The 27,891-nt window shown below is 46.2% G+C and overlaps 1 protein-coding gene and 1 long non-coding RNA gene across 2 annotated transcripts in view; one reads left to right on the forward strand and one right to left on the reverse strand.

Annotated features, from left to right (window-relative positions):
* Prep (prolyl endopeptidase) overlaps nt 1–12,616 on the forward strand; it is a 96,962-nt gene extending 84,346 nt beyond the window's left edge. The window contains exons 11-15 of the mRNA NM_031324.2: nt 2,806–2,942; nt 5,282–5,376; nt 8,000–8,131; nt 9,687–9,843; nt 11,844–12,616. Coding sequence (NP_112614.2) covers nt 2,806–2,942; nt 5,282–5,376; nt 8,000–8,131; nt 9,687–9,843; nt 11,844–12,138 — 816 coding nt within the window. The 3' untranslated portion in view covers nt 12,139–12,616. The remainder of the gene's footprint in view (nt 1–2,805; nt 2,943–5,281; nt 5,377–7,999; nt 8,132–9,686; nt 9,844–11,843) is intronic.
* Nucleotides 1–23,146, reverse strand: part of LOC120098962 (uncharacterized) — a 30,382-nt gene extending 7,236 nt beyond the window's left edge. The window contains exons 1-2 of the long non-coding RNA XR_005497782.2: nt 21,674–23,146; nt 11,407–11,541 (exon numbers count right to left, since the gene is read on the reverse strand). This is a non-coding gene — a long non-coding RNA (uncharacterized LOC120098962). The remainder of the gene's footprint in view (nt 1–11,406; nt 11,542–21,673) is intronic.
* Nucleotides 23,147–27,891: the final 4,745 nt, after the last annotated feature.

Below are 27,891 nucleotides of genomic sequence, written 5' to 3' on the forward strand. Positions count from 1 at the left end.
CGTAAGACCGTCCTTGCTGTAATTTACACGAGGTTTATTGATAGGAACCAGTGCACTGGGGTCGAGACTCATATCCCACGCAGGGGCAGTGGAATTCGACCCCCAGTAGCTAAGAGAAGGGGAATTTAAAGGAAGAAACCACAACCCAAGGGGGTAGGGAGGGCATCATTGGAAAGTGTTGAGAATACCAGTGAAAAATCGAGAGGAACTTCCTGTTTCTCAAGATTGTTTAACTTTATGGTTCGCTAGTTCCTGGGAGAAGCTTCCTGCTTCTCAAGATTGTTCTCTAAGACTTTAATCTAACTTTATGGTCAGCTAGTTCCTGGGAGAGAGTTGCCGAACTGGCTGATGTAATTACCCATTCTATGGTCCTAGGAGAAGCTTCCTGGAACATACAATTCCAGGGCCTAACAGGTTTTTTTCTTCTACTCTGAACCTTTGTCTAGCGGGGGAGGCAACATTAAAACTTCTCCCTTTCACTTAGACCCAACCAAAGAGGATCCTAAGACCACAGGTATAGACTGAAGGCCGGGCATTTTGCTTTGTGAAGGAAGGAATCTGTTGGCTTCTCCTGACCTAGCAAAGTGGCCTCAAAAAGAAGCCAATGTGTGATGGGAAATGCCTAGACTATTCTATTGCTTTGGTTTCTTTTTTGTTTGTATTTTTGTTTGTACTGTGTTTTACTTGCATGTATGTCTCTGTACCATGTACCCTCAGAGGCCAAAGAGGTAATCAGATCTTCTGGAAATGGAGTTACAGATCATTGTGAGCTGCCACATGGGTGCTGGGAATTGAATCTAGGTCCTCTGGAAGAGCACTGAGCCGTCTCTCCAGCCCTTGACTACTTTTAATGACAATTTCCAAAATGCTCCCATGGCCGAATTATCAGTGGAAAGGGGCAGTGTGCGTATTTTAGGACTGAAATGGCCCTTTTCCAAGGTGTTTTCTCGCCATTTGACTTTTAGACTGTTTAAAATACCATTATGGTAACCTCGGACCCACGCCAACTTAAGGGTCTTCACCGGAAGACAACCTGGGGTTTGGGCTCCTCTTAACACTTAATATGTGTTGGGTGGGTGGGTGGTGTTGGCAGTCAGTTGGAGCGGAGGTGTCACAACAGCAGGGGACAAGTAGAGGGGTCTCAGGAGAGGACATCTGTCCACCTGCCTGCGTGACAGCCAAGAGCTTGGGGAGGAGAGGCTGAGCAGGGCTGGGGACAGTGCCTGAGTTGTGTGTGGCTGAGGGGACACCAGGTTTTGCACTGATGTTTGCAGTATGATGTAAGCCGGCGGCGTTTCCTTTGTCCTGTAGATGTGGATCCCCCTGGGTGCTTCCTTGCCACACATTTAGGCTCTGCTAGTGCCTTCCAGTGTGTCTTTACACAAGACTGCCCTGAGCAACGAACTCACAGTGTCCTCCATGGAGTTTAAACTGCCAGACTTACTCCATGTCTCCACAGTATTTCTTTCCGTTGTCAGAAACCAAAGAGGTTTTTTTTTTTGTTGTTGTTTTTTAAGTTTTTTTTTTTTTTAATTTCTTAAAAACCCAGATGAGTGTTTGTTAGCACAGCAACAGAAAGCGAACAGGGCAGTGCAAAGGGCACTGTGACCAAAAGCAACTTGGGTGGAAGGGTTGATTTGACCTACATATCACATCCTAGTTTGTCACTGAGGGAAGCCAGTGCAGCTCAGGACAGGAAGTAAAGCAGAACCGCCACGGAGGAGTGCCACTTGCTCCCTGTGGCTTGCTGAGCCTTTCTTATACCGTCCTGGACACCCATGCATCAGTGGCCCCTCCCACGCAGTCATTAATGGAGAAGACGCACGGACAATCTGATGGAGGCATTTTTAAGTTAAGGTTCCTCTTCCCAGGTGACCCTAACTTGCTTCTAAGGACTTTGGGGCAGCTCTCTGGTGCAGTGTAACTCTTAAGATAAAAGAGTAGAGGAGCTCAGTGCCCTCCTTTGTGACCAAGGTCAGCAGGATGCTTCCTGTGCCACTTGGCAGTAAAAGCGCCATGTTTGCTCAAAGAAGCAGCCATTTCCAGAGCGCTGCCTATCTGCTGCTTAGCATATCACTTCATCTGGGACTTATCACCACTTCGGCGTTCCCCTCTTACCCTTCCTTCCCTTTCAATCTTCTATCCCGAAAGTAATGGATGTGCAAGTGTTGACTGATCTGGTCTTCCACGTCCCTGATTTAGAAGAGGTTCTTGAGCCTTAATTACCACCGCTGAGAGAATAGCTTTTGTTTAGCCAAGAATAATAGGACTCCGTGATGTCCCCAGCAGCTCTCTGAGCTAATGTTTTTGTTCTTCCCTGAAATTTGATTGATAGTCAAACGCAGAAGAATGAAGACATATTGAGTGTCTTGACCTTTAGAGAGGAAGTTGGACGTGAAATCTGTCTTTGAGACAAGATGTCCCCTTAGATTAAATTGATTGGCAGAGTCTGGCTTTCCAGCGTGAGGCGGCGAGCAGCAGAGCGCTGAGCGCCTGTTCTCCTCTGTGGCTTCGTGATGGGCGATGAAAGACGGAGGGTAAAGAAGACGAACAATCTGCCCAAGAGCACTTAGTGACGGGCTGAGAATTCGGGCTCCTCGCCCAGTTTCTACATCCGAGTTCTCTGCTCCCCACCGTCTCCAAGATGAAACGTGCCTCCCCATCACAGCAGAACTAGATTTTCACCGCGCTGCTGCGCGTGGCCGAGCAGAGGATTCGGCAACTTTGTGTTTTCACCTCTAAAACCATGCGCTTTTCCCACATCACGCTGCACGTAACTAAGGATTCTGCTTTTCTCGGTTGTAGGTTTTCTACCCTAGCAAGGATGGCACAAAGATTCCCATGTTTATTGTGCATAAAAAGGGCATAAAGTTGGATGGCTCGCATCCCGCTTTCCTGTATGGCTACGGTGGCTTCAACATCTCCATCACACCCAACTACAGGTAAGCAAGGGACACTTGACGTGGAGATGATCCTCTGCACGAATCACGTGCCGAATCACGTGTTAAATCTCGTGCTTCTCGCTCGGTGGTCTTTCCTAGCAGGGCAGGACTTGAGATAACCACTTTAATTTTTACTTAGGAACCACAGACCCTTTACAAGCCAATCTTATCATCCTTATTTGATGCCCTCAGTAGGATAGATTATTGGAGTTCCACTACAGCTCCGAGGTTATTAAAGACGACCCTCCCTCGTGGTCTAACGAAGACTCCCTGTCCGGTCTCCATTGCAGCATATCACCATCCTCTGCGTCTCTTCAGAGAGATACTTTCAAAGCCAGTGATTGTATTTTCTCAGCAGAGGCCTCAAGCACATTGTATTAATATTTAGTGATTAATACATTCTCTGAACACTCTGATGCCTCGTGCGTTTTAAGGAGTTCGGTGATTATTTTCTAGGTAACAAGTGCTTATGTCTACATATGTGCATTGCTGTCATATGTGTAAATATCTCCTGTCAGTTGTCGTGCAATCGCAATATCTCATTCCTAGTACCGAATGGGATTTTGCTCCGAGTGTTTTTAATAAAAGGATTTCGCACCTGAAGCCGCAGCATTAAGCGTGCTTCTGAGTAGCACTCATTTGAAGTCTGGTCCACAGATTCACCCCGGATCTTTTCTATTTGAGAAGAGATTAGTGAACTGACAGTGACTAGGACAAACTAATCCATCCACCGGCTGTCCTAAAACGTGACTAACTATAAGGCGGCTGTGGCCTTGTTTTGGACATTCAGTAACTAACTGCTCATTACTTTAGAGTTAATGAAGTTCAAAGATGGCTCATGCCCTCAGAATCCTTTCATGGAGACTGAATAATCCTGAGGAGTTGATTGTTTACTGTGTGGTTGGCAGAACAAGGCAGCTCTTGTTCAAAATCATGATAGAGCGGTATTTCATGGTGAGGGTTCCGGTCACGTGGCATCGTGGTGGCACCACCCAGGGCACAGGCTGAAGTGAGGCTGAAAGGTCTCACTGCTTGAACCCTTCTCTGGCCTGCTGTCTCCTTAGCTCAGCCATGTCAGTGGTCCCATCACAGGGCACATTGATTCTGAGACAGTTGATCTGGAAACTCAAGCCAGCCCGTGACGACTGAATGAGCCTAAATATGACATTATTTGCCATTCTTTATATGCAGCTTCCAGTGAGTAAATATGCTGCGGTGGTGGCACATGCTCCAGCCAGTGAGGAACGAGATGTTCACACTCTTCCCTGTACCCTCCTTCCTAGTAGGAGTGAGACCACATCCACTCCCGAGTGGATCTACCGTGTCTAAAGCTAGCAGTCTGCCCATTTAGACAGTAACTTCCTTTTAGACCTTTAGTCCAGGAATCAAGAGAGGATCCCCAGACTGTTTGATCTCAGTAATGGACATCATAGTTTCAAGAGAGATCATCAGAGATGCATGAATATGTAAAGGACAAATCATTAAGTCATCTTGGCTAATTGAACATGCTTAGTCTAATGGTGTCTACCTCCTTCTGACTACCTTCCATGTCCTCAGTGATCCCACCCTCACCTCTAAAAGAAAGAACATCAGAAAAAGTATTCAAACCAAAATTACTTTGACAGTAGGAAGATGTTACTGCACATGCTTAGGTCAGAGGAAAAAGAAAAGAAAATCTAGGGTTTCCAAAAGGCCTAATTTTTTTTTCTGGACAGCAGTCTTTTATTTCTAGACCATACTTCCCAGTCTTCTTGAGGCTTGTTCCTCTCCAGTTCTTGTGGTCTCCCATCCTTTCAAGTCATGTATTATGTAATTATTATCTAAGTTTCCTTACAAGTAGAAATATGCACTTGGTTGAGAAGTAGCTTGTTCTTTTCCAAGTTGATCAGTGCAGGCAGAGTTACCTATTGACAGGTTCACTCTCAGAGTGACTGGCAGCCCAGATCCACTCCCCACCTGGCCTCCATCAGTCAGTTTGTAAAGGTAGACTCCTGTGAACTGGGGCCTCTGGTTATTCTGAAGTCTGGATGCACAGTGAATTGTTCACCAGTATAAAAAAGTGAAATGTGCTGTTTATGAAGGTACGAACCTTAATCAGAGGTTACATATCTTTCACTTCTGTCAAGTAATAATAAAAATACTGGCCTCTATTCGGATGTGGTTCCTCCTGGAGTGTTCTTAGGATACATTGTTGCGCTGAGATGGAGGGAGGAGTCTCAGTCTCTATTTGGATGGGCTTCGCCTGGAGTTCTTAGGATACATTGTTGCTCTGAGATATAGAGGGAGGAGGGCATGCTAGGCAATTGCTGGAAGATTAAACTGTCATCTCTGTTTCTCAGTGTGTCCAGGCTCATTTTTGTGAGACATATGGGCGGCGTCCTCGCGGTAGCTAACATCAGAGGCGGTGGTGAATACGGAGAAACGTGGCATAAAGGTAAGCTGTTTTCTCTGCAGGAGCAAGAGTCTGGCCTGATTGTAGTACAGGTCAGGCTGATCTTCCTGGTCCAACAAGCTGGGGCGGAGAGAAGCAAGAGCTTTTTGGCAAAATAAGAGGAGCCCTTGCATGCACAGCTCCCCCATTACAAACAGCTCTTGTCATGTTATCTTCCTTATAGCCTGGGATAATGAAGCACAATCTTTCAGGCATATTCCCCCTAAGATCGTTGTGGAATTTCTCTTTCTGCAGCAACACCTGAATGGCTGTAGGATGTAGTCTTTGGGGGCCTCTGTTATCTAGTTCTCCTCCTGATGGCCTTGCTTGCCAGTTTGGTATTATCTGGCCGTCTCAAGAGAGACGTCAAAGCAGGCAGGCCAGTTCCTACTGAGAGAAAGGAAGTCCCATAGCTCTCTTGTTCCCAGTGTGGACTGGTTCTGGCTCCCAGCATGTCTGCCTAGCATTGTGCTGAGGCTATGTAAGTGGCTTTTAGACACAGATTCTATACTGTAGCCTTTTCTTGTTTCTCTGTATCTGTTTTCTGGCCTCATGAGGCTTCGTGTTTTAGAGGGCCCGGGTTTGGGTTTATATTGATAGTTATTCAGTTATTCGTTTAAAACCCTGCGTCCTCATTCTTTCGGTATGGCGCCTCCCACACCCTGTCCAGGCTTCCATGCAACTGGAATTGTTCAATTGTGTGGTCTGCCGCCCCGTAGTGCAGACCATAGGCACCTCTCCCTCTGTCCCTCGCTTCTCAAATTCTGCCATCTGCATTCATTTACCACGTGACCGAGTGTCATTAGTTAGGCTAGGGGTTGTCCTTGGCACATCCAAGACAGTTCTTTACCACTCTCCAAGGCCCACGGCTCTGGTTTCCTACATCAATTCAGCAACAAGAGTGAGGCAATAAAAAGATCCCTAGGTTTTAGCCTAGGAGGTTCTAAGTGCTGCAGAGGCCAAGGCCTGACCCCTGTGTCCAACATGCAGTTAAGAGCTACCTGATGTCACCCAAACTGCAGGAGCATCACAGCAGGACTGAGTGCCCCTAACATACCCAGTTGTCACCATATTTGAAACAACATAGAAGTGACGGATTTCAGTGGATGGATCTCTCAGTTACTCTAAATACAATGATACGTACAAAAAGATGGTTGAAAGAGAGGAAAAAAATATATAATATATATGTGTATATATACACAGAGGTATATATACACATATACATATATATACACACGTATATGTACACATATATATTATATATACATATATATACATACACACACACACATATATATATATATAATTTCATTTATACCCCAAAATCATAGGCTGAGACTTTTAGCCTGTTTGATTCATCTAACTTTTTATCTAGTTACTCATACACACAATATCCTGACCACAGACCGTGCTCCTGAGTCAGATTCACCCTCTGGGAAAATGGACCCCACGGTCTATCAGCAACATTGCTCTTGGGCCTGGTCTCCTTTCTACACCCATTCATCAATTTGACCAACCATTGTTCTAAGCCTTGGGAGCAACAGCCTGGAGTCTAAGACTAAATTAGTTTTGGGGTTTTTTTAATGCTTTTGAAACATTAGTGACCGGAGCAGAAGGGACCTTCTCCATTCTAGCCTGGTGTGCAAAGCGCCCAATGGATCCAATTCTCATTCTCTTCCCGTGCTTGAAGTGTAATCCGCTTTTAAAAATAGGCGTACGCACCAAACGCTATTGTTCTGGAAACTAAGTAGCCCTGGCTGTTCTAATTCACCAGTGATTGCTTATTAAAATCTTAATAACGTTTGTTTTGATGATAAAAAAAATTTCTTTCAGTAGCACTGCCTCATGTTTAATTGAATTTCCGCACAAGTGGTTCATCTTGGGTATCTAATTAGATCTGGGTCTGCTTGCTTCATTCACAGGCAGTGACCCGAGGCATCTGTCCTCTGAGGCCTTCCCTTTCGGTATCCCGAGACCCTGTAACTCTTTCTCGCTGAGTGACTTCACTGGTTTCATACATAGGAAGGGGCCGCATACAGTCGGGTTGATGGTACTCAGGTGACCCCTCCGGAGACATCTGACAGTCACCGCTCACAGCCAATCCCGGCATCTCTTTTTGAATTAGTGGCCGAGCACAGCTGGACCATTGCTCTCTCCAGTACTGCTTTGAGGAAGGTTGAGTTTCCCCATGGCAGGAAGCGTGAACAGCCCCAAGCCACTAGCTTCCTTCCGGTGCTGTGTGCTAGGTGGGACTCGTAGGGCCGATGGCCGCAGGAGTCCTTGGTCCAATTCTCACTTAGCTTCTCAAAGTAGAGATTCTTTTTATTTATGTCCCAGTTCTCTCACGTGATCTCTTTCTCTTTGGGGACTTCTAACTTAGTTATACAGTTGGTTAATTAAAATACAAATTCACCATACGGGTTCCCAGTTGTGGTTGGCACTGGACCTCCACAGTCCACGGGATTGAAATTGAGGCCCTTCCATCAGTGTGGCTTAAGCAGCCATGGTCGGCACTGGTCAGCAGTGGAAACCTGACACTCTTCGTTTTCGGCCCGTGTAGTTGTTACTCGCTTGCTGTCGGGGGGGAGGGGGGGGTATCGTCTTCACGCTGTCTCTCCCTTTGTAGGTGGGATCTTGGCCAACAAGCAGAACTGCTTTGATGACTTCCAGTGTGCTGCTGAGTACCTCATCAAGGAAGGCTACACAACTTCCAAGAGGCTCACGATCAATGGAGGCTCCAATGGCGGCCTCTTAGTGGGTGAGCCGAGCCCCTCGGGGTTTTCCCACAGCTCCCTGAGACTTTACGACCCTCAGATGGGGGGGTAGTAAAACTCGCTTGCCTTTGCTCGTCTGAAACAGAAAACCAGAATGTCTGGACCTACATCGGACGGAGTGAGCTCAGCCTGCTGTGACCGCTTTAACTCCTTACAGGCTAAGGTCACAGATTGGCAGCATTCAGCCGCCACAGGACTGGTGCTGACCGGCCCAAGCCATGCTAAATTAGTAAAAAAAATATCGTCATCCAAAATAATTTGTTTAAATTTGGAAAGGGTGGGGCTGGGGGAGGTGATTCAGCTGTTACAAGCACCTCCTGGTCTTCCAGGGACCAAGTTGTACTCTTAGGATCCACATCAGGTAGCCCACAAATTTTATTAGACATCCAGAAGTGCCAGGCATACATAGGTGGGTCAGCAAAACAAATGTCTGTAACCTTCGCAGAGCCTTATCTCTGGTCAGATGGATGAGACATAAACCAGGGCCCCTCAAGTGTGAGCGATGAGGGAGGCTCATGTCCTCATAGTACCAGGCAGGTAAAACCAGAAGGATAGACTTTGTGCTCTAGGTGACAAGAAGCCTTTGGGAGTCTTGTGCAGGTGGACAGATCAGGCCTTAGAACCTGAGTAGCTGAAAGGCTTCACTGGCTCAAACCAAGGTATGGCCCCAGACGTAGTAAATAGTTGGGTGAGTCCCAGGCTGGGTAGGACAGGACATTGCAAACACTGTGAGATTGGCAGTGTAATTTACTGGTTCACGCAGTAACCGCTGGGTTCGTGCCTTCTAAGCCAAGTCCTTTGAGAAACCCACAGACAGCTGCATCAGGACGTGGACACACTCGTTCTAGGCAGTGGGCATTCCCACGTCCACCTAAGAGTCTAAGGGAATAACGGCTCAGGCTTCTGTACTGTTTATTAACGTAATGGAGTCAGAATAGGGTGAACTAAGGGTTTTTTTTGCCAGAGACAGGAAGAGTCCGGATCTTTTGACTCCTAGGTCATGCAACTCTGCTGTGCTTCCTGTCAGGTCTCCCTGGCTCTGTACCCCACCTCAGAGCATCCTGACCCGCCTTAGTGGCACTGATTGTCATGCCTTCTTGTACCGGCTCATTCAGTTCTCTTTCCCAGTGAATTTGGTTTTCTTTACTGGGAAATACTCTGTGGCAGGTGTTTTCAGTAGATTGCCTATTTAAGCAACAACAAGACTTGTGAAGACAGAATAGATTGTGCCAGCACCGGTGAGAGCCGAGTTTCAGCCCCTCTTCTGCTCTGGACTGGTTCTGAGATGCAAACCAGTCCTTCAGATCCCTGTCACCTGTGAACGCAAGTTGGGCGCGATACTCAGGTTGGGGAGTAAATGTCCCATTACGCTAAGGCTCCACTTGGTCCTGTTGGACACTGATGGCTGAATCGTCTCTGACAACCTCCTCTGTTCTAAGAATGGGACATCCAGCATCCTGAAGATACAGAGTGCTGGGTTCGTCCAGGTGTTTAATGATTAAAAAAAAACAACTTCCCCTTTTCTCTCTTCATTTTCAGCTGCTTGCGCAAATCAGCGCCCGGACCTCTTCGGCTGTGTGATCGCCCAGGTTGGAGTGATGGACATGTTGAAGTTCCACAAATTTACTATTGGCCATGCCTGGACCACTGATTACGGGTGCTCCGACAGCAAACAACACTTCGAATGGCTTCTCAAGTATGTCTTCCTCAATACTTGTCTATACACTATTCGGAATCTGATCTCTTAATAGTGACCATAGTCAACAGAGTCACAGATATGGTGACACCCTCCTTGGGTTTGGTTTATTTGCAGTGCTGGGGATTGGAGCCAGGACCTGGCAAGTGTCACTGAGTCACAGTCAAACACCCTCCCCCCGCCTAAATTCACTTTTCCACAAAGATGGCCATCTGACATTCAGCCATCCAGCCATGTGACATTGAATTCTGCCGACAGCTGGACTCTGGGAGTAATTCTTTCCCAGAGTTCCCCAGGAGAAGCACTGACAGTTCACAACTGTGACTTGGCCTTGAGAGACTTGAGCAGAGAGCTGAGCTGAGGCAGTTCGACTCCTGACTGCTGAATGACTGGAGTCTCGTTCTCTGCTAATGCTACTCTGCGTTACTCCACCAGCCGGGTGGCAGTGGAGAGGGCTGGCATTATTCCGAAACAAGAACAGAGGTAGCTAAACTGTTCCGGTGCTCACATACATGAAGTTGTGCGTTAGTTTGTACATGCTTCATTCTTAACCCTCCATGGCTCTGGTGATAGCGGCCCGTGAATGAGATATTTCCCCTCTCTTCCGTTCCTCACGCCCCACGTGTAACATTTGTACACTGTCTGTCAGCTTTGTTTCCCATGCTTGGAGAATCCTACATTTTGATTCAAAACAACTTTTAATTTATCATGATTTTTTTTTTAATAGCTAACTTCTCTCATTAGAACCTCATGTAAAGTGTCTTAATTAAATCTGTGAAACAACTAAATTTTAGTCTCTGAGGGAGAAAAGCTAACTCTGAATCTTGGTGACTCACTGATGTTCACGGCAATGACTGTGTCCAAAGAAGCTGTCATTCTCATTTTCTGGAACTACACTCGCATCTAGGGGATGAAGGCCTTCGAAACCTAATGAACCCTGATTGTATGTCAGAGACATCAAAAACGCTCCCAGCATCCGACGCTTCCTAAATGAATTTGAAAGGGGGGAATGGGTTCCAAAAGAATTCCTAGCATTTCTACTGCAGATTCCAGTGTTCCCAAGTTGCCCGTTTAAGACTGGGCTACTGAATGAACTCAGCTCAGCCCACACATCGGTTGGAGAAGGCCACACAGGGGTTCCTGGGTGTGTCGAGTTCTGTAGCACGCAGGGGATTGAATCAGATGGTTTCTTTTCCTGCAGAATTTCTCTGAATTTTAGTAGACATTGTTTCACAGTGTGCAGAGACGAAACAGATACACAGGGTCTGGTGACACAGATCCACTGCGCCCAGCACCTTTTACACAGTGAGGAAGCAAACCTGAGCTCCTTTTACATGGGTGATGAACCCAGCAGGATTCATAGTTTCCTTACTTTCATTCAGAAAAGTCTCTACTGAAACATACTTCTATTCATTAGCTCAAAACTTAGAAACGGAGACATTATTAATAATGGGCAGAATGTAAAGATCAGGTACCTAGGTGTTCCTGTTATTAAACTGTTGCCGGTCACTCTTTCCATTCAGTTCTTTGCTTCTTAAAACCCTTCTTAATTGAGCAACTTACCTGTTAAACTCGCCGTCTGCCTCAGATGAGTCTCCTGGGCAAGTCCTTCCCTAGAGCAGCAGCACCTAGGCTGGGAGACAAGCGTGAGGGTTGTTCCAGGACAGAGAAACTCCAGTACAGGGCAGGTTCCAAATCCTGCAACAGAAACACAGATAGTACAGACTGTTAAAGTCCAAACAGTTGGGTTATTTCAGTGGCCTTTGACTTTCTTTCCTTTACAGCCTGCTAAGGTTAGAGCTAAATAAAATGACTCAACTCCCCAGTTCCCTGTAGCCCTCGCCAGTCTTGGCAGCGCAGGCTGCTGTGGCCCTCGTGTGCTGTTAGCTCCAGTTCTGGGTTGTGACGTTAGGCCCCGTGCCGCGCTGGCCTCCGTGACTGTTCTCTGCAGTAGCTCTGGTCTTGGTCTCCATCCTCACGGAAGTCCCTTTGCCTCCTAGGTACTCGCCGCTGCACAACGTGAAGCTTCCGGAGGCGGATGACATCCAGTACCCGTCCATGCTCCTCCTCACGGCTGACCACGACGACCGCGTGGTCCCGCTGCACTCGCTCAAGTTCATCGCCACGCTTCAGTACATCGTGGGCCGCAGCCGGAAGCAGAGCAACCCCCTGCTCATCCACGTGGACACCAAGGCCGGCCACGGGGCCGGGAAACCCACCGCCAAGGTGATAGAAGAAGTCTCGGATATGTTTGCGTTCATAGCGCGGTGCCTGAACATCGAGTGGATCCAGTAAGTGGGATTCCCGGCCCCTCCCACCAGACACAGAAAACCTCAAGGGCTTTTTCACACCATCCTGACCAAGAAACCACCGGCGAACGCTGCCTGGAGTGAGCACCGTGCCGCTGCTCACAGATAGCAAGCCGCCGAGCAGGACTGCCACCGGGATTTTAGCTTTTCTATCTCCTTTCTAGCAAGCCCTTGATGTTTTGGTTTTGTTTTGTTTTGTTTTCCCCACTCTCTCCAGGCACATATATTGAAAGGGGGGGAAAGGGAGGGTATGTTTATATAAGAAACTAAATGGCAGTGAACGTATTGTGAATATCAGAGCCCTGAACTCGTAAAGGGATCTAAGTTAAGGGTCATAGTTGGGCATACTCATCTATAATAGCATAATGAAGTCACGTCTCTAACCATAGCATATAACCTTAAATAAGTGGGAGACCTCAAGGCAGAGTCCGCTGCATTACTAATAAATGCTACTGAAGAGTGGGAGGCTCTAGTTTTTGGTCCCTTTGAGAGGCAGCCCTCAAAACGCAGGCGACTATCGGAATAAAGAATGTAGTCTTTACGCAGCAGTTGGAACCTTAGCACCACTGGAAAGAGGCCGAGTCTCTCCCGTCTGGTCTCACTTTCATGGGTGCGACTGTGGGAGGCGGTGTACCTCCCACTGTGACACCCCCCCACCCCACCCCCACCCCCGGCAAAGATAAGATTGGGCAGCCTCTGGACTGGGATTGGAGAGGGTGGGCGGGTTCTCAGACAAGGGAGCTTGCTCTGCAAGCCTGAGGACTGCTGGGTTTGAGTGACAGCACTTGTATAAAACGCTGGGCACAGGCTATGTGTGCCTGTAAGCCCCCACAGTGGGGGCAGCAATAGGCAGGTCCTGAGCACTCGGTGGCCGACCAAGTTAGCCAAAAATGGTGAGCTTCTGGGTCACTGAGAGACAGTGTCTCAAGGCAATAAGGTGGATGGATAGGGACAGAGAAAGACATCGGACATCCTCAGGTCTCCGCATACAGGTGCACAGAAACCACACACAGACACAAAAACTGCGGACTGGAAGATTAAGGCTATTCACCTGCTTGCCCATGTGTTGACCTGGTTACAGAGGATTTGTGCAAAACAGACCACACAGGTAAATTTCCCAATATAAACTGCCCAGTCTCCCTTGATAACCTGGGACTTGGGAAATACTTCAAGTGTTACTCTATTAGATGTGATTAAAAGGAGTCCCTTAAGCATACACGGAGTTACAGCACGGGTCACCCCAGTGATGGTGTCAAATCATATACATTTTACACATTGTTGCTCTTTTAATTTTTATCAGATTGTGATCAGAGACTAGATAGAGCATTTTCTTTCACTCCTGCTAATAACACACACCGAACACAACTGGAAAGTGGGGCAAGATTTGTTTTTCCTATTCTGGAATCATGCCGTTGCCTGACCCTTTGTCTGTGTGGATTCTATACGAGACCTTCAGACTCTGACAGGCCGACAGGCTGCAGGCCACACTGAGACTGAATGCATTTGTCACAGCCTCTTGCCAACATGGCTGTGAGAACAAGAAGAGCGCTTGCACAGGGAAGCCAAAGGCAGCCTCTGCTGACCTACGGAAGTCGTTTGAAGGGAGACAGCTGAGCTGTCCCCACCCAGGGCATCTTCCAGCTCACGCAGAATCTGACCACCTTCCCGCTGAGGTCTCCTAGACAGTGAAAGTGGGAGGCCTGCGTTCAAAGCCCAGCGCTCACAGGAAGCCATGGTGGGGAATAAAGCAATGTTTATGAGTGCCTAGCATACGTCACTTCTCTTTTCCAACCTAAGTTTCCTATCTACATTTCAGAGGGGCACTGCGTCCACATTACTGAACATTACCTTCTTTTTAAGCTTTAAACATGGGAAGTAATCGGTGGTAAGAATGACTGCCTGGGTAAAAGCACGGGCCGCCAAGGCAGAGCTCAGTCCCTAGGACCTAGGACCCACGCGGCAGAAGGAGAGCCCTGACTCCTACAAGTTGTCCTCTGACTTACAACACACATATGCAGCAACTAGGTAAACATTAGAGCCGTTTTAAAGAGAAACTCCATAAGACTGGGGGCCAAGCCTTTCCAGAGCCATCCTCCCCATTCGTCACCACCTTTCTGTCCCTGCACCACCCTTCACTGTCTAACATTGCTGGAGACGTTTGCTGGTGTGCATTGGGGTGGGGGTTGAGGTGCCTGCTACTCGCATGATCTAGCTACCAGGGCCTCAGAGCGTCTTCACCTTAGTAAGGTGTCATTTAACGTGTTCACACATGGAATATTGTGAGACAGTTAATCATTAGGCGGTACATGGAAATGGTGGTGCTAGTTTGAACAGGGAACTGGACAGCCAAGCTCGCTACAGTTCCGTACTAAGGTTTTTAGCAACCATGGGAAGACCACATAACCAATACTCAGAACAGGGTGCAGATACCCCCAAGGGGTGGTTCATGGTGGTCTAGAAAACTGGGTGGGGAGGGGCTTAGGAAGAGGCCAAGAAAAAATGTCCGGATGTTCAGGCAAATGGAAGGAGGATAAGAGCTGACGGAGCAGAGCTGTATGCCAGGTCCTATAGATGGAAAGCCCTTCTCTCATCAAACCTCCTCCCAGGGAGGATAAGGTGTCTGGGGTTCCCCTGTCCTGTGCTACACCCCTACTCCATTTATTTAGCAAAGGCCCAGCATTTCCCAGCTAGGGAGTTCACTGAACCACAACCCTAGCAACTGGACCTTAGGGACAGTCACAATCTGAATGACTTCCTTCCCCCTTAAAGGTAAGTATTAAAAGCTTTCAAAGTGGTAGATTAGGTAGGGCGTCTGGGGTGATCAGGCCAGCAAAGGGGTCAGTGTCTTTCTGAAGTCAGCCTTAGCCCTCCCACCCTCTTTGAGCAGAACTGCCATTTCTGAGTAGCAATCACCCAGGGTGTGGTGTTTCATTACAACATCCCAAACAAATGAAGGTACTCACCCTCCTGGTAAGGACATAAAATGCCTTTAAGTCATCCTCCTCCTTGTTTAAATTTAAATCCTCTGCCCCAAGAGCCTGATTTGCTCTCTGCCCTTTTTGAAAGGGCAAAGTAAGGACAGTTCTTACTGTTAGATAGAAAATAGAAGAGGATAATGGAGCAGGATGAAGGGAATTCTGTAGACAGGCCAAGTCCTGTTTCTTGGTATATAGCTGGCCAGTCTGTCGTAAAACTCTAGCCATTGCCTTTAGTAGAAAACACTCAATTTAAAAACTAATACAGTGTCTTACAGGACAGATGGTCAATGATCAGTCATGGACTGTGAGTATTGACAAAGAGCAGTTAGGTAAGAAGTAACCAGTTAACTATTCTGACAACTCCCACTAGTCAGAATGCCCCGAGTGGGTAACTGTTCTCAGCTGCAGATAGTATATCCCAATATAGCCCAACACAATACACCAGGACATTTTCCTATACATGAGCACAGGCAAGGGTCCACATCCTCTTCTCCCTCACCCTCTGCCTCAGCCCCCACCTTTTGCATTATTCTAGAAGATGAGAAATAAAAATACACTTAACGGGGGCTGGGGATTTAGCTCAGTGGTAGAGCGCTTACCTAGGAAGCGCAAGGCCCTGGGTTCGGTCCCCAGCTCCGGAAAAAAAAGAACCCAAAAAAAAAAAAAAAATACACTTAACGGATTAAGGGGTATATTAAGACTCAGAAGGGAAGAGGGTCCCACGGCCTCACAAACATGCCACCAACCCCACAAACACTCATTAGTTCCTAAGGCTTGTTAAATTTAATTACCCAGTGCCATGGTACAATCCTTTCAGGGATCAGGATGCAGGCTCCTGTTGTCTTACTTTAGAGACCCTGAGCACCGCAAAGCTGTTTCCTAGGCTCTGGTCTTCGGAGCGGGAGTCACAGGCAGGACTGTGTGCATCAGTGACTCCCTCCCAAGGCTTCAAGACAAATCTAGATCATCTCCTGACACATGCTGGGTTTTTAACTCATTTTCAGTATTTTCAAATACAAGTTAAAAAGCAATTTATAAAATCTAAATGAATAGTTTTTTCTATCAAGTTCGTCATTCTTTTTTCTTAAAGGAGTAAAGTTTTCTATGTCAGTAAAGCCTCAGAATAATTTTGCACATTGGTCCTTAATTTCCACCCCTAACCCTAGGGTTTTTATTAGCTATTTATCTACTATTTATTTATTTATTTATTTATTTATTATTGTATGTGTGTTGGTGTTTTGCCTGAAGGTATGTTGGATCCCTTGGAACAGGCATTACAGACAGTTGTGAGTTGCCATGGGAATTAAACCCTGGGTCCTCTGGAAGAGCAGCCAGTGTTCTTAACTGCCGAGCCATCCCTTCAGACCCATTAGATAGATGTTCATTGTGTGTGGCCTTGAACTTATAATGTCCTGCCTCAGTCCCCCAAGTTCCCAAGTGCTGGAATTATAGGCGTGCACCCCTGCACCCGTCTCCTTTAGCTTCATTTCTAAGGGAGCTTAGGCTGCAGTTGTAGCCCACTGCTTGTCCAGCGTGTGGGGAGTCTTGGGGTCCATCCCCAGCATTTACTCTTGTAATCCCAGCACTGAAGAGACAGAGATAAGATCCTGGGGGCTCCCTGGGGGAGATGGCTCAGCAGGTAAGAATGCCTGTATCTCTTCCAGAGGACCCAAGTTACTGGGTAGTTCACAACCACATGCAATTCTAGCCCCAAAAAATCCAACATGCTCTTTGCACATCCTCAGGCACACACATATGCACTCACATGCATATACATAAATTTTAAGATATAAACAAGTCTTTTAAAAGTGAAGGATGTCTGAGAAATGACCCCCAAGTTTGGCCTCGGGTCTCTATGTAAATAAGTATACATGCACCCGTGTTCATGCACACATGCACATTTATGCACACATAGGGTGTGGTGGAATGGGGAGAAGGTGTGGAAAAGGTCAAAGAAACTGATAAACTTTCAACTAGCCTAATCAAGGAGAGAGAGAGAGACGACAGACAGACAGACAGATAGATAGACAGACACAAAATAGAGATGCAGCATTTATAGCCAAAGCCACCGGCACATAAATAGCTGGTAGGAACCATTCTACTCCAAACCTGAAAATATAGAGGAAATGATAAAATTCCCAAACACAGACCAACTACCAAATCTGAAACAAGAACAAAATAGAAAATCCAAGCGGATAGAGTAATGAGATCAATGAATGCAGTGATTAAATCTACTGCCTATAAATAAAATGTCCTGGACCTAATGGCCTCACTGATGAATTCTATCAACATTTAAAAGAACTCACTTCAGTTCTTCCTAAAATAGTTTTTCAAACTCAGATGGGAGGAAATCTGTACTGTGGGAACAAGAACCGGGACGTAGGGGGAAAGTGGAGACGGAGCCCATGAAGGTACCGAGTATTCAGACTCCGGGGACCGGCGACTCCGGAGACCGGCGTCAGAGTGCAGGTCTAACTCTATTGTTTATTGCATGAACTTACATATTGCTTTTTAGCCAATTGGGGTACGTTTATGTTTTCAAGGCAAATCGGGGTACAACCTGTGTTGTTTAGCCAAATCTGACTACCCATGAGCCTCTCCCCACCACCAACCCTCCCAAGGCTGGGGGGAGGGGGAATAGTTTCGTGAAGACCGAGGCAGCAGCTACTGCCCTGATCTGGGGTCCTTTGTGTTGTCGCTCTGGTATACCGGAGTCACGTCAGACCATACACAGTGGACCAGGACTCTGAGGAGTCCGAGGAACCTGTGGGCCCCTGCTCTCCGTCCCTCTTCTTCCTCCACCGCGTTTATCTCCGCATCCCCCATACTGTACAATTCTTTCAACAGAGATCAACATTACTAGTGTCAGGAAAGACATAAATAATCAAACAAACAAAAAACCTGTAGATAGGGGTGCCTCTGATGAGTAGAGGTGCCAAAGCTCTCAACAGAGCGAAGAAAGATCGACAGTACATCAAAAAGGTTACACAGTGACAAAATGTGATGAATGATGACTCAACATAGGTAAGTCACCACGTGACCTAACACGTCAATGGAACAAAGACCAAAATGCATAGGTTTGTCGCAATGGGTGCAGAAGAAGCGTTCAGCAAGATTCAATATGTCCTTCTGCAGGAGTTAGGCACAGGAAGGGCATACCTCTATATGCTGTATACATACCTGTGTGTATGTGTGCACACACATGTGTGTATCTGCATTCACAATAACATCCTTCCTGATCTGAAATAAGACAAACATATTAATCTCCACTGCTCCCAACTTTGCTGGCATGGGCTGCATAATGGCTCAGCTGATAAAGGCACAGGCCCCAGAGCCTAAGGACCTGAGTTTATCCCAAGACCCCATCTGGTTGTCAAAGAGAATCAATCCTGCAAGTTGGCCTCTGGCCTAAGCATGCACACTGTAGGCTATCATACAGGTGAAGGCAGGTACAAGATAGAACGAGGCCTGCCATTGGATGAGAAGGAAGGAAGGGCGGGGAAAAAAGTTTTAGACAGAAGAGGAGACTGAAGAAGGAGGGAGAAGCAGTGGAGAGAACGTGGAGGCTGATGTTAAAATTCCTGTCTGCACATTTACAGGTTGTTATGAATGTTCTTAAGGGACGGATGGGATGGATGTCAGGGCTTTGTATGTCTAGGTGGGCAATCATATCTTATCAATTGGATCAGAGGTTATTGTGTTGTGTGTTCTTTCATGTGGCAATTTAAGTTTAAGAGAGTGTGTGGCGGCTGGAGACACTTGGCCGCCATGGAATTGGGATGTATATTTCTGGCATGGTGGCAACCTTCCTTGAGAACTAGAGAGATTGTTGCCAGGCTCATAGAGAAGCCATTTGCAGTGTGATTTGGGATGGAGCAAAGTAGGTGAGACACTTTGCTGACTGAGATGAAGTTATCTACCAGATATCTTGGGGCATTACAGTGCCGGATCTAGTGTGGGGTAAAAGACAGCATTCTTTATAATTTTACAGCAACAGCACATACCCACATACACACAAACATGCACATGTCATGCACATACATGCCATCATGCACATGTGCACAGACAAGTGAATAAATAAATAAATAAATGTAAAAACTTCTATTAAAAAATAGTAACTAGGGGCTGGAGAGATGGCTCAGCGGTTAAGAGCACCGACTGCTCTTCCAGAGGTCCTGAGTTCAAATCCCAGCAACCACATGGTGGCTCACAACCATCTGTAATGGGATCCGATGCCCTCTTCTGGTGTGTCTGAAGACAGCTACAGTGTACTCATATACTAAATAAAATAAATAAATAAATAAATAAATAAATAAATAAATAAATAAATAGTGGAAGTTTGATTCTAAAAAAAAAATAGTAACTAGTTAAACAAAGGACAAACAAATCAGAAAGTTTGAATATCTGTTTTTCATGTTGTACACACAAAACCCGAATACTCTCAAAAAGTAGCTAAGCTTTTAAGAAGTTAAATAAAAGTGGCAGAAGGAAGCATCATTAGATTAACAGCTGGCATGTTCTAGCAAGTGAGGGGCTGCATACCTGAAATCCCAGCTACCAGGGGAGTAAAGGCAAGCCTGTCTCCAAAACCCAACCCACCCCCAAAAAAAAACTACAACAGAAAACCAACAGTAGCATATTTATACACCAGTAATGTACTTGCTAAAGAAAAAGTTGGAAGTAAAAATGAATTAATAAATTTGTACAAGGAAGGAAAAGATCTATACTCTGAAAATCATAAGACACTGGTAAAATGGAGAAATAGACATTATTAATGGATAAATATTGTTATAATGACTGTACTTTCCAAGGCCACCTCTAATTTCAATGCGATCCCCATTAAAATACTGTGGCTTTCTTCAGAGACATAGGAAAGGCAGTCCTAACAGGAATAGGTAACCACAGGAGGCCAAAAACAGCCAAAGCAGCCCCAGCAGGGAGATGGTCGAAGCAGCACAGTCCCTAACTGCAGGGCCATAGGAAGCAAGAGCATCTAAAACAGTGTGGTACTCCATCTAAAACAGACACAAGGCCTGAGAGGACAGAGCGGAGCGCCCAGGGGTCAGTCCGTGTTCACACAGCCTTTCATGAAGGTGCCGGGATTACTCTCAGTCAGTGCTGCTAGCAAAATTTGTTCTGCATGTACAGAAGACTGAAACCAGATACCCACTGCTACACATTCAGATCGACTAAAAATGGATAGATGGCCTGAAACATAAAATTAACGACACTTCCAGAGGCTGGCACTAGAAAACGATTCTTTTTCATTTTTAGTTCAGAGGCGTCCCTAAAAGCACAGGAGATGGTGAAAGCAGAGAACGGATTATTCCAAACTAAGAGGTTTCTGTATAGGAAAAGAAATACTAGTGTAAAGAAGGGAAAATTATCAGACCACCATCCAACAGGAGATTAATGCCTAGAATATGCTAAGTACTCAAAAGTCTGAACACAAAAGACAAACTGTTTAAATACGTCCAGAAGTCTGTACGGACACCCCTTAAGAGGAGACGGACACGGTCAGCAAGCACGTTTGACGAAATGTTTCATCTTGCTAATAATCAGAGAAAGACAAATGAGAACTGCAAAGCGGCATCGCCTCATCCCAGTTAGAGCAGCTCTTATCAGACGGCAAAAGGCTCAAACCTCACCTCCTACAGCCATTATGGAAAACAAATGGCAAATCCTCAAAATGAAAACAGAACAATCACACGGTTTATAAATTCTCTAAGTCTATACACCAAAGAGATAAACATGACAAATACACTTGCAAGCCAGGTATGGTGATGAATGTAGTCTCTCCCAGCACTTGGGAGGCAGAGACAGGCAGATCTCTGAGTTCAAGGCCAGCCTGATCGAGTTAAATAACAACAACAAAGCAAAAATAAAAATAAAAGGTGTTGGCGGGTTTTTATTAAGTTTTTGTTGCAGTTTTCCTCTTAACCCAGTTAGCGCCCAAATGATTGAGACTGGATTATTATATTTATTTAACAAGCTTTAAAGGTACAATAATTGAGCAGTATTCTATATTATTCTATTATTCTCCCTATTAGTCCAAATCCTAGTGACATTTGCATTTTGGTACTGATCTGGCTCTTTGGACTCCAAGTGTTTTCTCACTGTGACTCCTGGACTCTCTCACTATGGTGAACCCCCCACTTCTTAGCTCCCCTGCTCCTTGGCTGATCAGCTGGCTTTATTGACCAATCAGGGAATAATTGTGGAACAATGTTTACACAACATTGAGACAAGAGTTTCTTAGACTAAGAATAGCAACCAGATTTGGGGGCACAGAGATCACCATTTGAATAATATGATAATAATTTTACACAGGGCACATTAATATTATGCCTACAAAAAAGAGATATTTGTACACGCACATTTACTGGTACAGTATCACCATGAAACCAGTGTAGATGCCTGTCAGAGAACCAATGGGTAGATGGTGGTTTATATACATGTCTTAGTTCGGGTTTCGCTGCTCTGAGCAGATACCATGACCAAGGCAACTCTTAGAAGGACAACATTTAATTGGGGCTGGCTTACAGGTTCCAAGGTTTAGTCCATTATCATCAAGGTGGGAGCATGGCAGCACCCAGGCAGGCATGGTGCAGGAGGAGCTGAGAGTTCTACATCTTCATCTGGAGGCTGCTAGGGGAAGACTGGCTTCCAGGCAGCTAGGATGAGGGTCTTAAAGTCACACACACAGTGACACACCTACTCCAACAAGGCCACACCCACTCCAACAAGGCCACACCCTCTTCAACAAGGCCACGCCCTCTCCAAGGTCACACCTTCTCCAACAAGGCCACACCTCCTAATAGTGTTACTCCCAAGGCCAAGCATATTAAAACCAGGACAATACACAATGTAGCTATTCAAAGAAGGAACCTCTGGGGTGTTTGCAGCAACAATGATGAAAACCCAAGGTCCTCATATTAAGTTAAATAAGATTAAAACAGTGATCCCTGGGAACAGAGGAGGACACGGTAGAGAGAGGATGGAGAAAGAAGATATCAGTGTTGAGAAGCACAGTCGGGGTAACAATTGATTTAACAGTCTAATACATTTCCAAATTTCTAGAAAGGTCTCAAATCCCCAACATGTGAGAATTACCAGCATTACCAGAGACCACTACACCACAGGCCACTAACCCAGGGAGCGCAGAAGGACAATCTCTGGATTCTGCCAGATCAGAATTAGTTTCATGTGGTTAGAGAGCTAGCCTAGTGGTGAAAAGCACTTGCTGCTATTGCAGAGGACCAGAGTTTGGTTCCCAGCACCCAAAGTAGCTGTCAACTGCTTATAACCCCAGCTCTAAGGGATCTGATACCCCCTGCTGGCCTCTATGAGCACTGAACACACACACTAACACATGCATGCACACACATACACATGCACTCACACACACATGCACACACACACATATGCATGTACATACTAACACATGCATGCGCGCACACACACGCACACACACACGCACACACACACATGCACTCACACACACACGTGCACTCACACACACAATGGTTTTGGTCCTTTTTTTAAAAAAAAGAATCTCTTTCATATTCACACTGTCACACAGTTGAAAAGTTTCTGTAGTAAGTCACAGGTCATCTGGACTTATTACCTTCCTTAATGTTTGCTCCAGAGTTTATAAGTTCGATTCTGTAAACCATTGTACTACCCCAAAGGAAGGGGATCACCTTGGAACAACAAATGGATCTTACTTCCTCCTTCCTGTTTGTTCAGTCACTGCTGTCAGTTCAGATGTGTATCAGAGCGTGCCCGTGCGCACGCACACACACCCTTCTCTTACCCCACCTCTCTCTGTTGTGCCTTCTTCTTCTCGTGGATCTAAGTTTCCAAGATGTATCCTTTCTCTTTGCTCAAAGAGCTTCTTGCAGGATTCTGTTGGCAACATGAAGATCAGTTGGAAACAAAATTTCTTAATTTTGACTTCTCTGAGAAACTATTTCTCCTTCAGCTTTGATGGGCGATTTAAGGTTGTGCCAGGTGCTGCGGCTGCACACTCCATGCCTTTCTTCTCTGCTTACCTCCTGCTTGCACCCCCTGCTTGCACCCCCTGCTTGCACCCCTTGCTTGCACCCCTTGCTTGCACCCCCTGCTTGCACTCCTTGCTTGCACCCCTTGCTTGCACTCCTTGCTTGCACCTCCTGCTTGCACTCCTTGCTTGCACCTCCTGCTTGCACCCCCTGCTTGCACCCCTTGCTTGCACCTCCTGCTTGCACCCCCTGCTTGCACCCCCTGCTTGCACCCCTTGCTTGCACCTCCTGCTTGCACCCCCTGCTTGCACCTCCTGCTTGCACTCCTTGCTTGCACCCCTTGCTTGCACCCCTTCCTTGCATGCTTTAGATCTCACTCTTATCTTTAATCCTTCTTTACAAGTTATTTTCCTCTGATCTTCGCTTTTCCATGGTTTATAAAGGATTTGCTCAGGCTGGGGTTCAGGGACCTGGTCTTGCTTGGTATTCGCCCATCCAAATACTGAGCAGAACTGACCCTGCTTAGCTTCAGAGATCCTACAAGACCGGGTATCTTCACTGTGATCTGACAATGGCGTGGCTGTTGTTCTTCTGAGATTTGTAATTTTCATAACTGACATTGTTTTCTGAAGATTCTTGGTTATCATTCGCTTTAAGCATTTCTGTCCTTTTTATGTCTTTTTCCCCTATAATGAATACTATGCCGTCTGTACTTGCTTCCCAGGCCTTTCTGCTAGATTGTTTGTTTTCTGTATTTTTGTCTCCAGTCCTGTTTTCCTTGCTTCTCCGTTTTTGAACTTTCTAATAGCATATCCCCAAGCTCAGAACATCTGTCCTCAGTGACTCCTGTCTTTTAACAAGCCCACAAAAGGCACCCTTCATGTCTTGTAGTGCTTTGGGCCCCTGCCACTTCTTACTGGTCTTTTCTTAGGTTTGAACTCTTCTTATAGACACAGCCCATTTGCTGTTTTATGTGAGGCCTGCTTTACTCATGAGAGCCCCTCAGCAAACATAATCATCTCGAGCTCAACAATCGCAGGATCCCTGTTGTGCCTGGCTCTGATGCTTGCTCTAGCTCTCCGGGTTATACTTCAGTGTGCTTTGGGTAAAGGGGAATACAGTAAGTTGTCTCTCACAAACGGGCCAATGTTCTACAGCCCTCGGTGAGGTCCGCTGTTGACTGAGTATAGCTAGATCTCTGACCATAAGCCGCACAGGTGTGTCCCCCGCTTTCTCCACACTTAGGTGGTTTGGGTGCAGGGCGACAAGGGCTGAGGTGAGGCCAACTGTGTATTTGGCCAGGCAGGATGAGCTTGAAGGGCAAAGCTCTCTGGCATAAGAGGATTCCTCTCTCCTCCTGACTAGTTACTTTCCTCAGTGCCACAACAAATACCTGGCAAAGAGGAGTGAGGAGAGCGAGGAGCTTTTCTTCTTACCACACAGTTTGAGAGGAGTCCTTCTGACTGGGAGGTGAGGCAGCAGGAGTGTGAGGCAGCTGGTCACAGGACAGCTGCCTTCAGTCAGAAAGTGTTGCTCAGTGGATGTTCCTGCTCCCCTTAACCTCCCTCTTCTCCCTTTTGTTATTCACTTGTGGATTCCAGCCTACAGCATAAAGCTGCTTACATCCAGGGAGTCTTTCTTTCAGCTTCACTTAAATCTCTCTGGAAACATGCACACACACACACACACACACACACACACACACACACACACACAGAAGAAGGGAGTGAGGGATGGGGAGAGAGAGGGAGGGGGAGGGGAGAGAGGGAGAGGGAGAGGGAGAGGGAGAGGGAGATTTTGTCTTCAATGTGACTCAAATCCAGTCAATTAATGAAATTAATGCCTTTCTGCCAAAAACAGAGTAGGGGGTGCTCTTGATCCTTGTTCTGGGAAGTTAAGTCAATCCCCTTGGTGATTGGTCTTACTGTATTGGAAGGTTCCCCATGACCATATTCTCTTTGCTTTAACTCCCGGCTATCACAGTGACCGTCTAGCAGCCTTTGGTTCCAGGACGATCAGTCCATACCCTGGGCCAGTTTCTATGGAGGCTCCTGCTTGTGTGTGAGCTTGCTCCGGGAACCATGACGGCCTTATTTGCCTAGCAGTCTCTCTGGTCTTGTGGGTGGCAGTAAACCCAATTTTCATCACTCTCTAGTAGACCTAAGAGGTCTTGATTTCTCAGATTTTAGTGCCAAATTCGAAAGAAAAGAGTTGAAAATGAACAAAGCATAATGAATTTGAAATTTAAAACTCTGAGGTCAGAGTCTTAATTGCCAATTCAATAAACTCCAAATGAAGGAGGTGTTAAATGGACTGGGAGAGCTAATCAGGGGTTCCCTGGGTAGCCCCTTTTATGTTATGTGGGGTTTTTTTCATTGGGGGTAACTGTGGCATTTTATTAAAATGTGACTGATTAGGTCATTATGCCACAGAAGCAAGTCACACTGCATTGTTTTTGGAGTGTGGAACTCCAAAACTTTAAACGTTTAAACCTCAAAGGAGCAGAAAAACTCATTTTCTTTTCTGAGTGAACTGTTGCAGGAAATATTAATTGGGGGTTTCTACCCTACCTTGGATCATTTAGTTACCAAAGAAAAGACACAAACCTTTATATTTATAATAAGCCTTAACGCACTAGAGCTGGGCAGGTAACAGCCCTCTGTGCTATTTTGTCTATTTTCCTGTTGATAATCCTGAGATACCACTTGCCGTGTTCTGCCTTGGCCACTCCTGCTCCAACTGGCTGGCTTTCATGGCCAAAGCGCATGGTCCACCTTCCCCATGGTGCCCTCTTTCCTATCTCTCCTCTCCCGGTAGTTCAGAACTCAAGCCCAGGCACCAAAGCCCCACCCACCTCTCCTCTGCCCAGCTACAGGCTGTAAGCATCTTTATTCAACCAATAGCTTTAAGTTGAGGAGGGAGGTTTGCACAACAAAAGCCGGCACAAGCAAGAATTCACTTGGTCTTCAGGCAACTAACTAGACATTGGGATGCAGAGTTTAGCATTAGAGTACAGAGCAAAAGACCAGATCTCAACAGTGAACTGCTACCATTGAGAGACAAAGTGAGCCCTGCGTCTAACCCCTGGATGGACCTGGGTGAGTTACACAAACTCCAGGAGCCTCCGCATTGGACAGAGAGCTCATTTATGACGTAGTGCTGACGTCACACGGGTAAAGCGCGTAGACGGATTCCCTGAATAAAGCTTTCTGCTGAAGCTGCTCTGTCTCCATTCTTGGTTCTAGCCTGGAGTTGGAGACTCAGCTTGGGTCTGTGACTTATCTACTGATGGCTGAGGTTCGGCAGGCACAGCTGTCTGCCACGTTCAATCACTACTGAGGCTGTGTTCAGTCACCGCTACAGACTCCTGGGCATTTGTTTCTAACTCCAGCACGTCTGCAACTGGATTTAAGTCATATTTATGTCCTAAGACAACTGGACCCAAAAACTATATTACTTTTTTATTCATCATGGTTTTTATGAGTTGATAATTTACACAATGTGTTTTGATTACATTGACACTCCCCTTCCCATTTCTACTTCTATTGAGAGGACTATATCAACTCCATTTTAGGACCAGGGATGGCTTCAAAAGCAAAGTCATCCATTACAGGAACTGATCATAAAACCTCCCTAAGTCATCAGTCTTAGGAACAGACTATAAATTCCAGGAGCAAGGCCATAAAAATCCCCATCCAAAGAACAGATGAGATAACCATGAGGATGGGGAGATATCTCAGGTGAGCCGTCTTTGCTAGGCAGCCCAGTTTGGATATCTCCTCCTGTGGTTTAAATGTTCATAGCACAGGAATGCAATCCACCGACCACCTGGATACAAGTCAATCAAAATCCGACCCATGTAACATCCCTGGCACCCAACAACGAAGTTTTAGATAACCCAACTCTAGCTAAAATTCCCCTAGTTTCCTATAAAAATGCCTTGTGAACTTTTGTATTGGGTCACCAATTTTTGTGAGTGGCTGACCCCTGAATGTAGACTTCTTGCTTTCATGAAATAAAAACACTCTTGCTATAGTTGCATGTGTAAATGGTGGGTCTCTGTGTGTCGCTTGGAGTGGAAACATGGTTTCTTTGGGAAGTCAGTTATGTCAGATGGTGCTTTGCTGGAAGAAATGCATGAAGGAGTGTTTCCCTGAAGCAGACACAGGTGAAAGGATGTTTTGCTAAAGCAAGCATGCGAAAGGGGTCTTTGCAAATGACATGTATTGGTTCGCCTTACATTGCATTGTTGAGCTCCATTTGTCATGACTCCATAGAGAGAGAGACACCAAAAAAACCTCCTGGTGGTGTGCTGTCAGCTTCTTACCACTTCTGTGGACCCAGGTCGATTGGCAGGGTGATGTCAGCTAGTACAGACTCACATGGAGTTTTGCTAAAACTCCTGTGCTGAGGCAAGACTTGTGGGAGGACATGTGATGTTTGGAGGGAGTCTAAATAGGACCCAATGGACAATAATGAGGTCTTTCATAGCTAGCTTTGCAACACTTCATTGGTCTCACGTCTTCACTGAGAGAGGCATAGGTGAGAGATTTTCCTGGCATCCCTGGTGGTGGTCCTGGTCACTCCTGCTGACTCCTGCTGATTTGGAAGAGATCTGGCTGTCTCTGCTAGGTTGTGCCACCACTGCTGATTCACGTCTGCTTTCCCAACACTACTGAGCTGGACTTCTGGTGTATTCGTGAAGTGTTTTCGAGTGGATCAAGCTGCCGCTGCTGATTTCTGTGAACTGAAGTGCTC

Source organism: Rattus norvegicus, chromosome 20 (assembly GCF_036323735.1).
Source record: "Rattus norvegicus strain BN/NHsdMcwi chromosome 20, GRCr8, whole genome shotgun sequence".
In the NCBI taxonomy this organism is placed as follows: domain Eukaryota; kingdom Metazoa; phylum Chordata; class Mammalia; order Rodentia; family Muridae; genus Rattus; species Rattus norvegicus.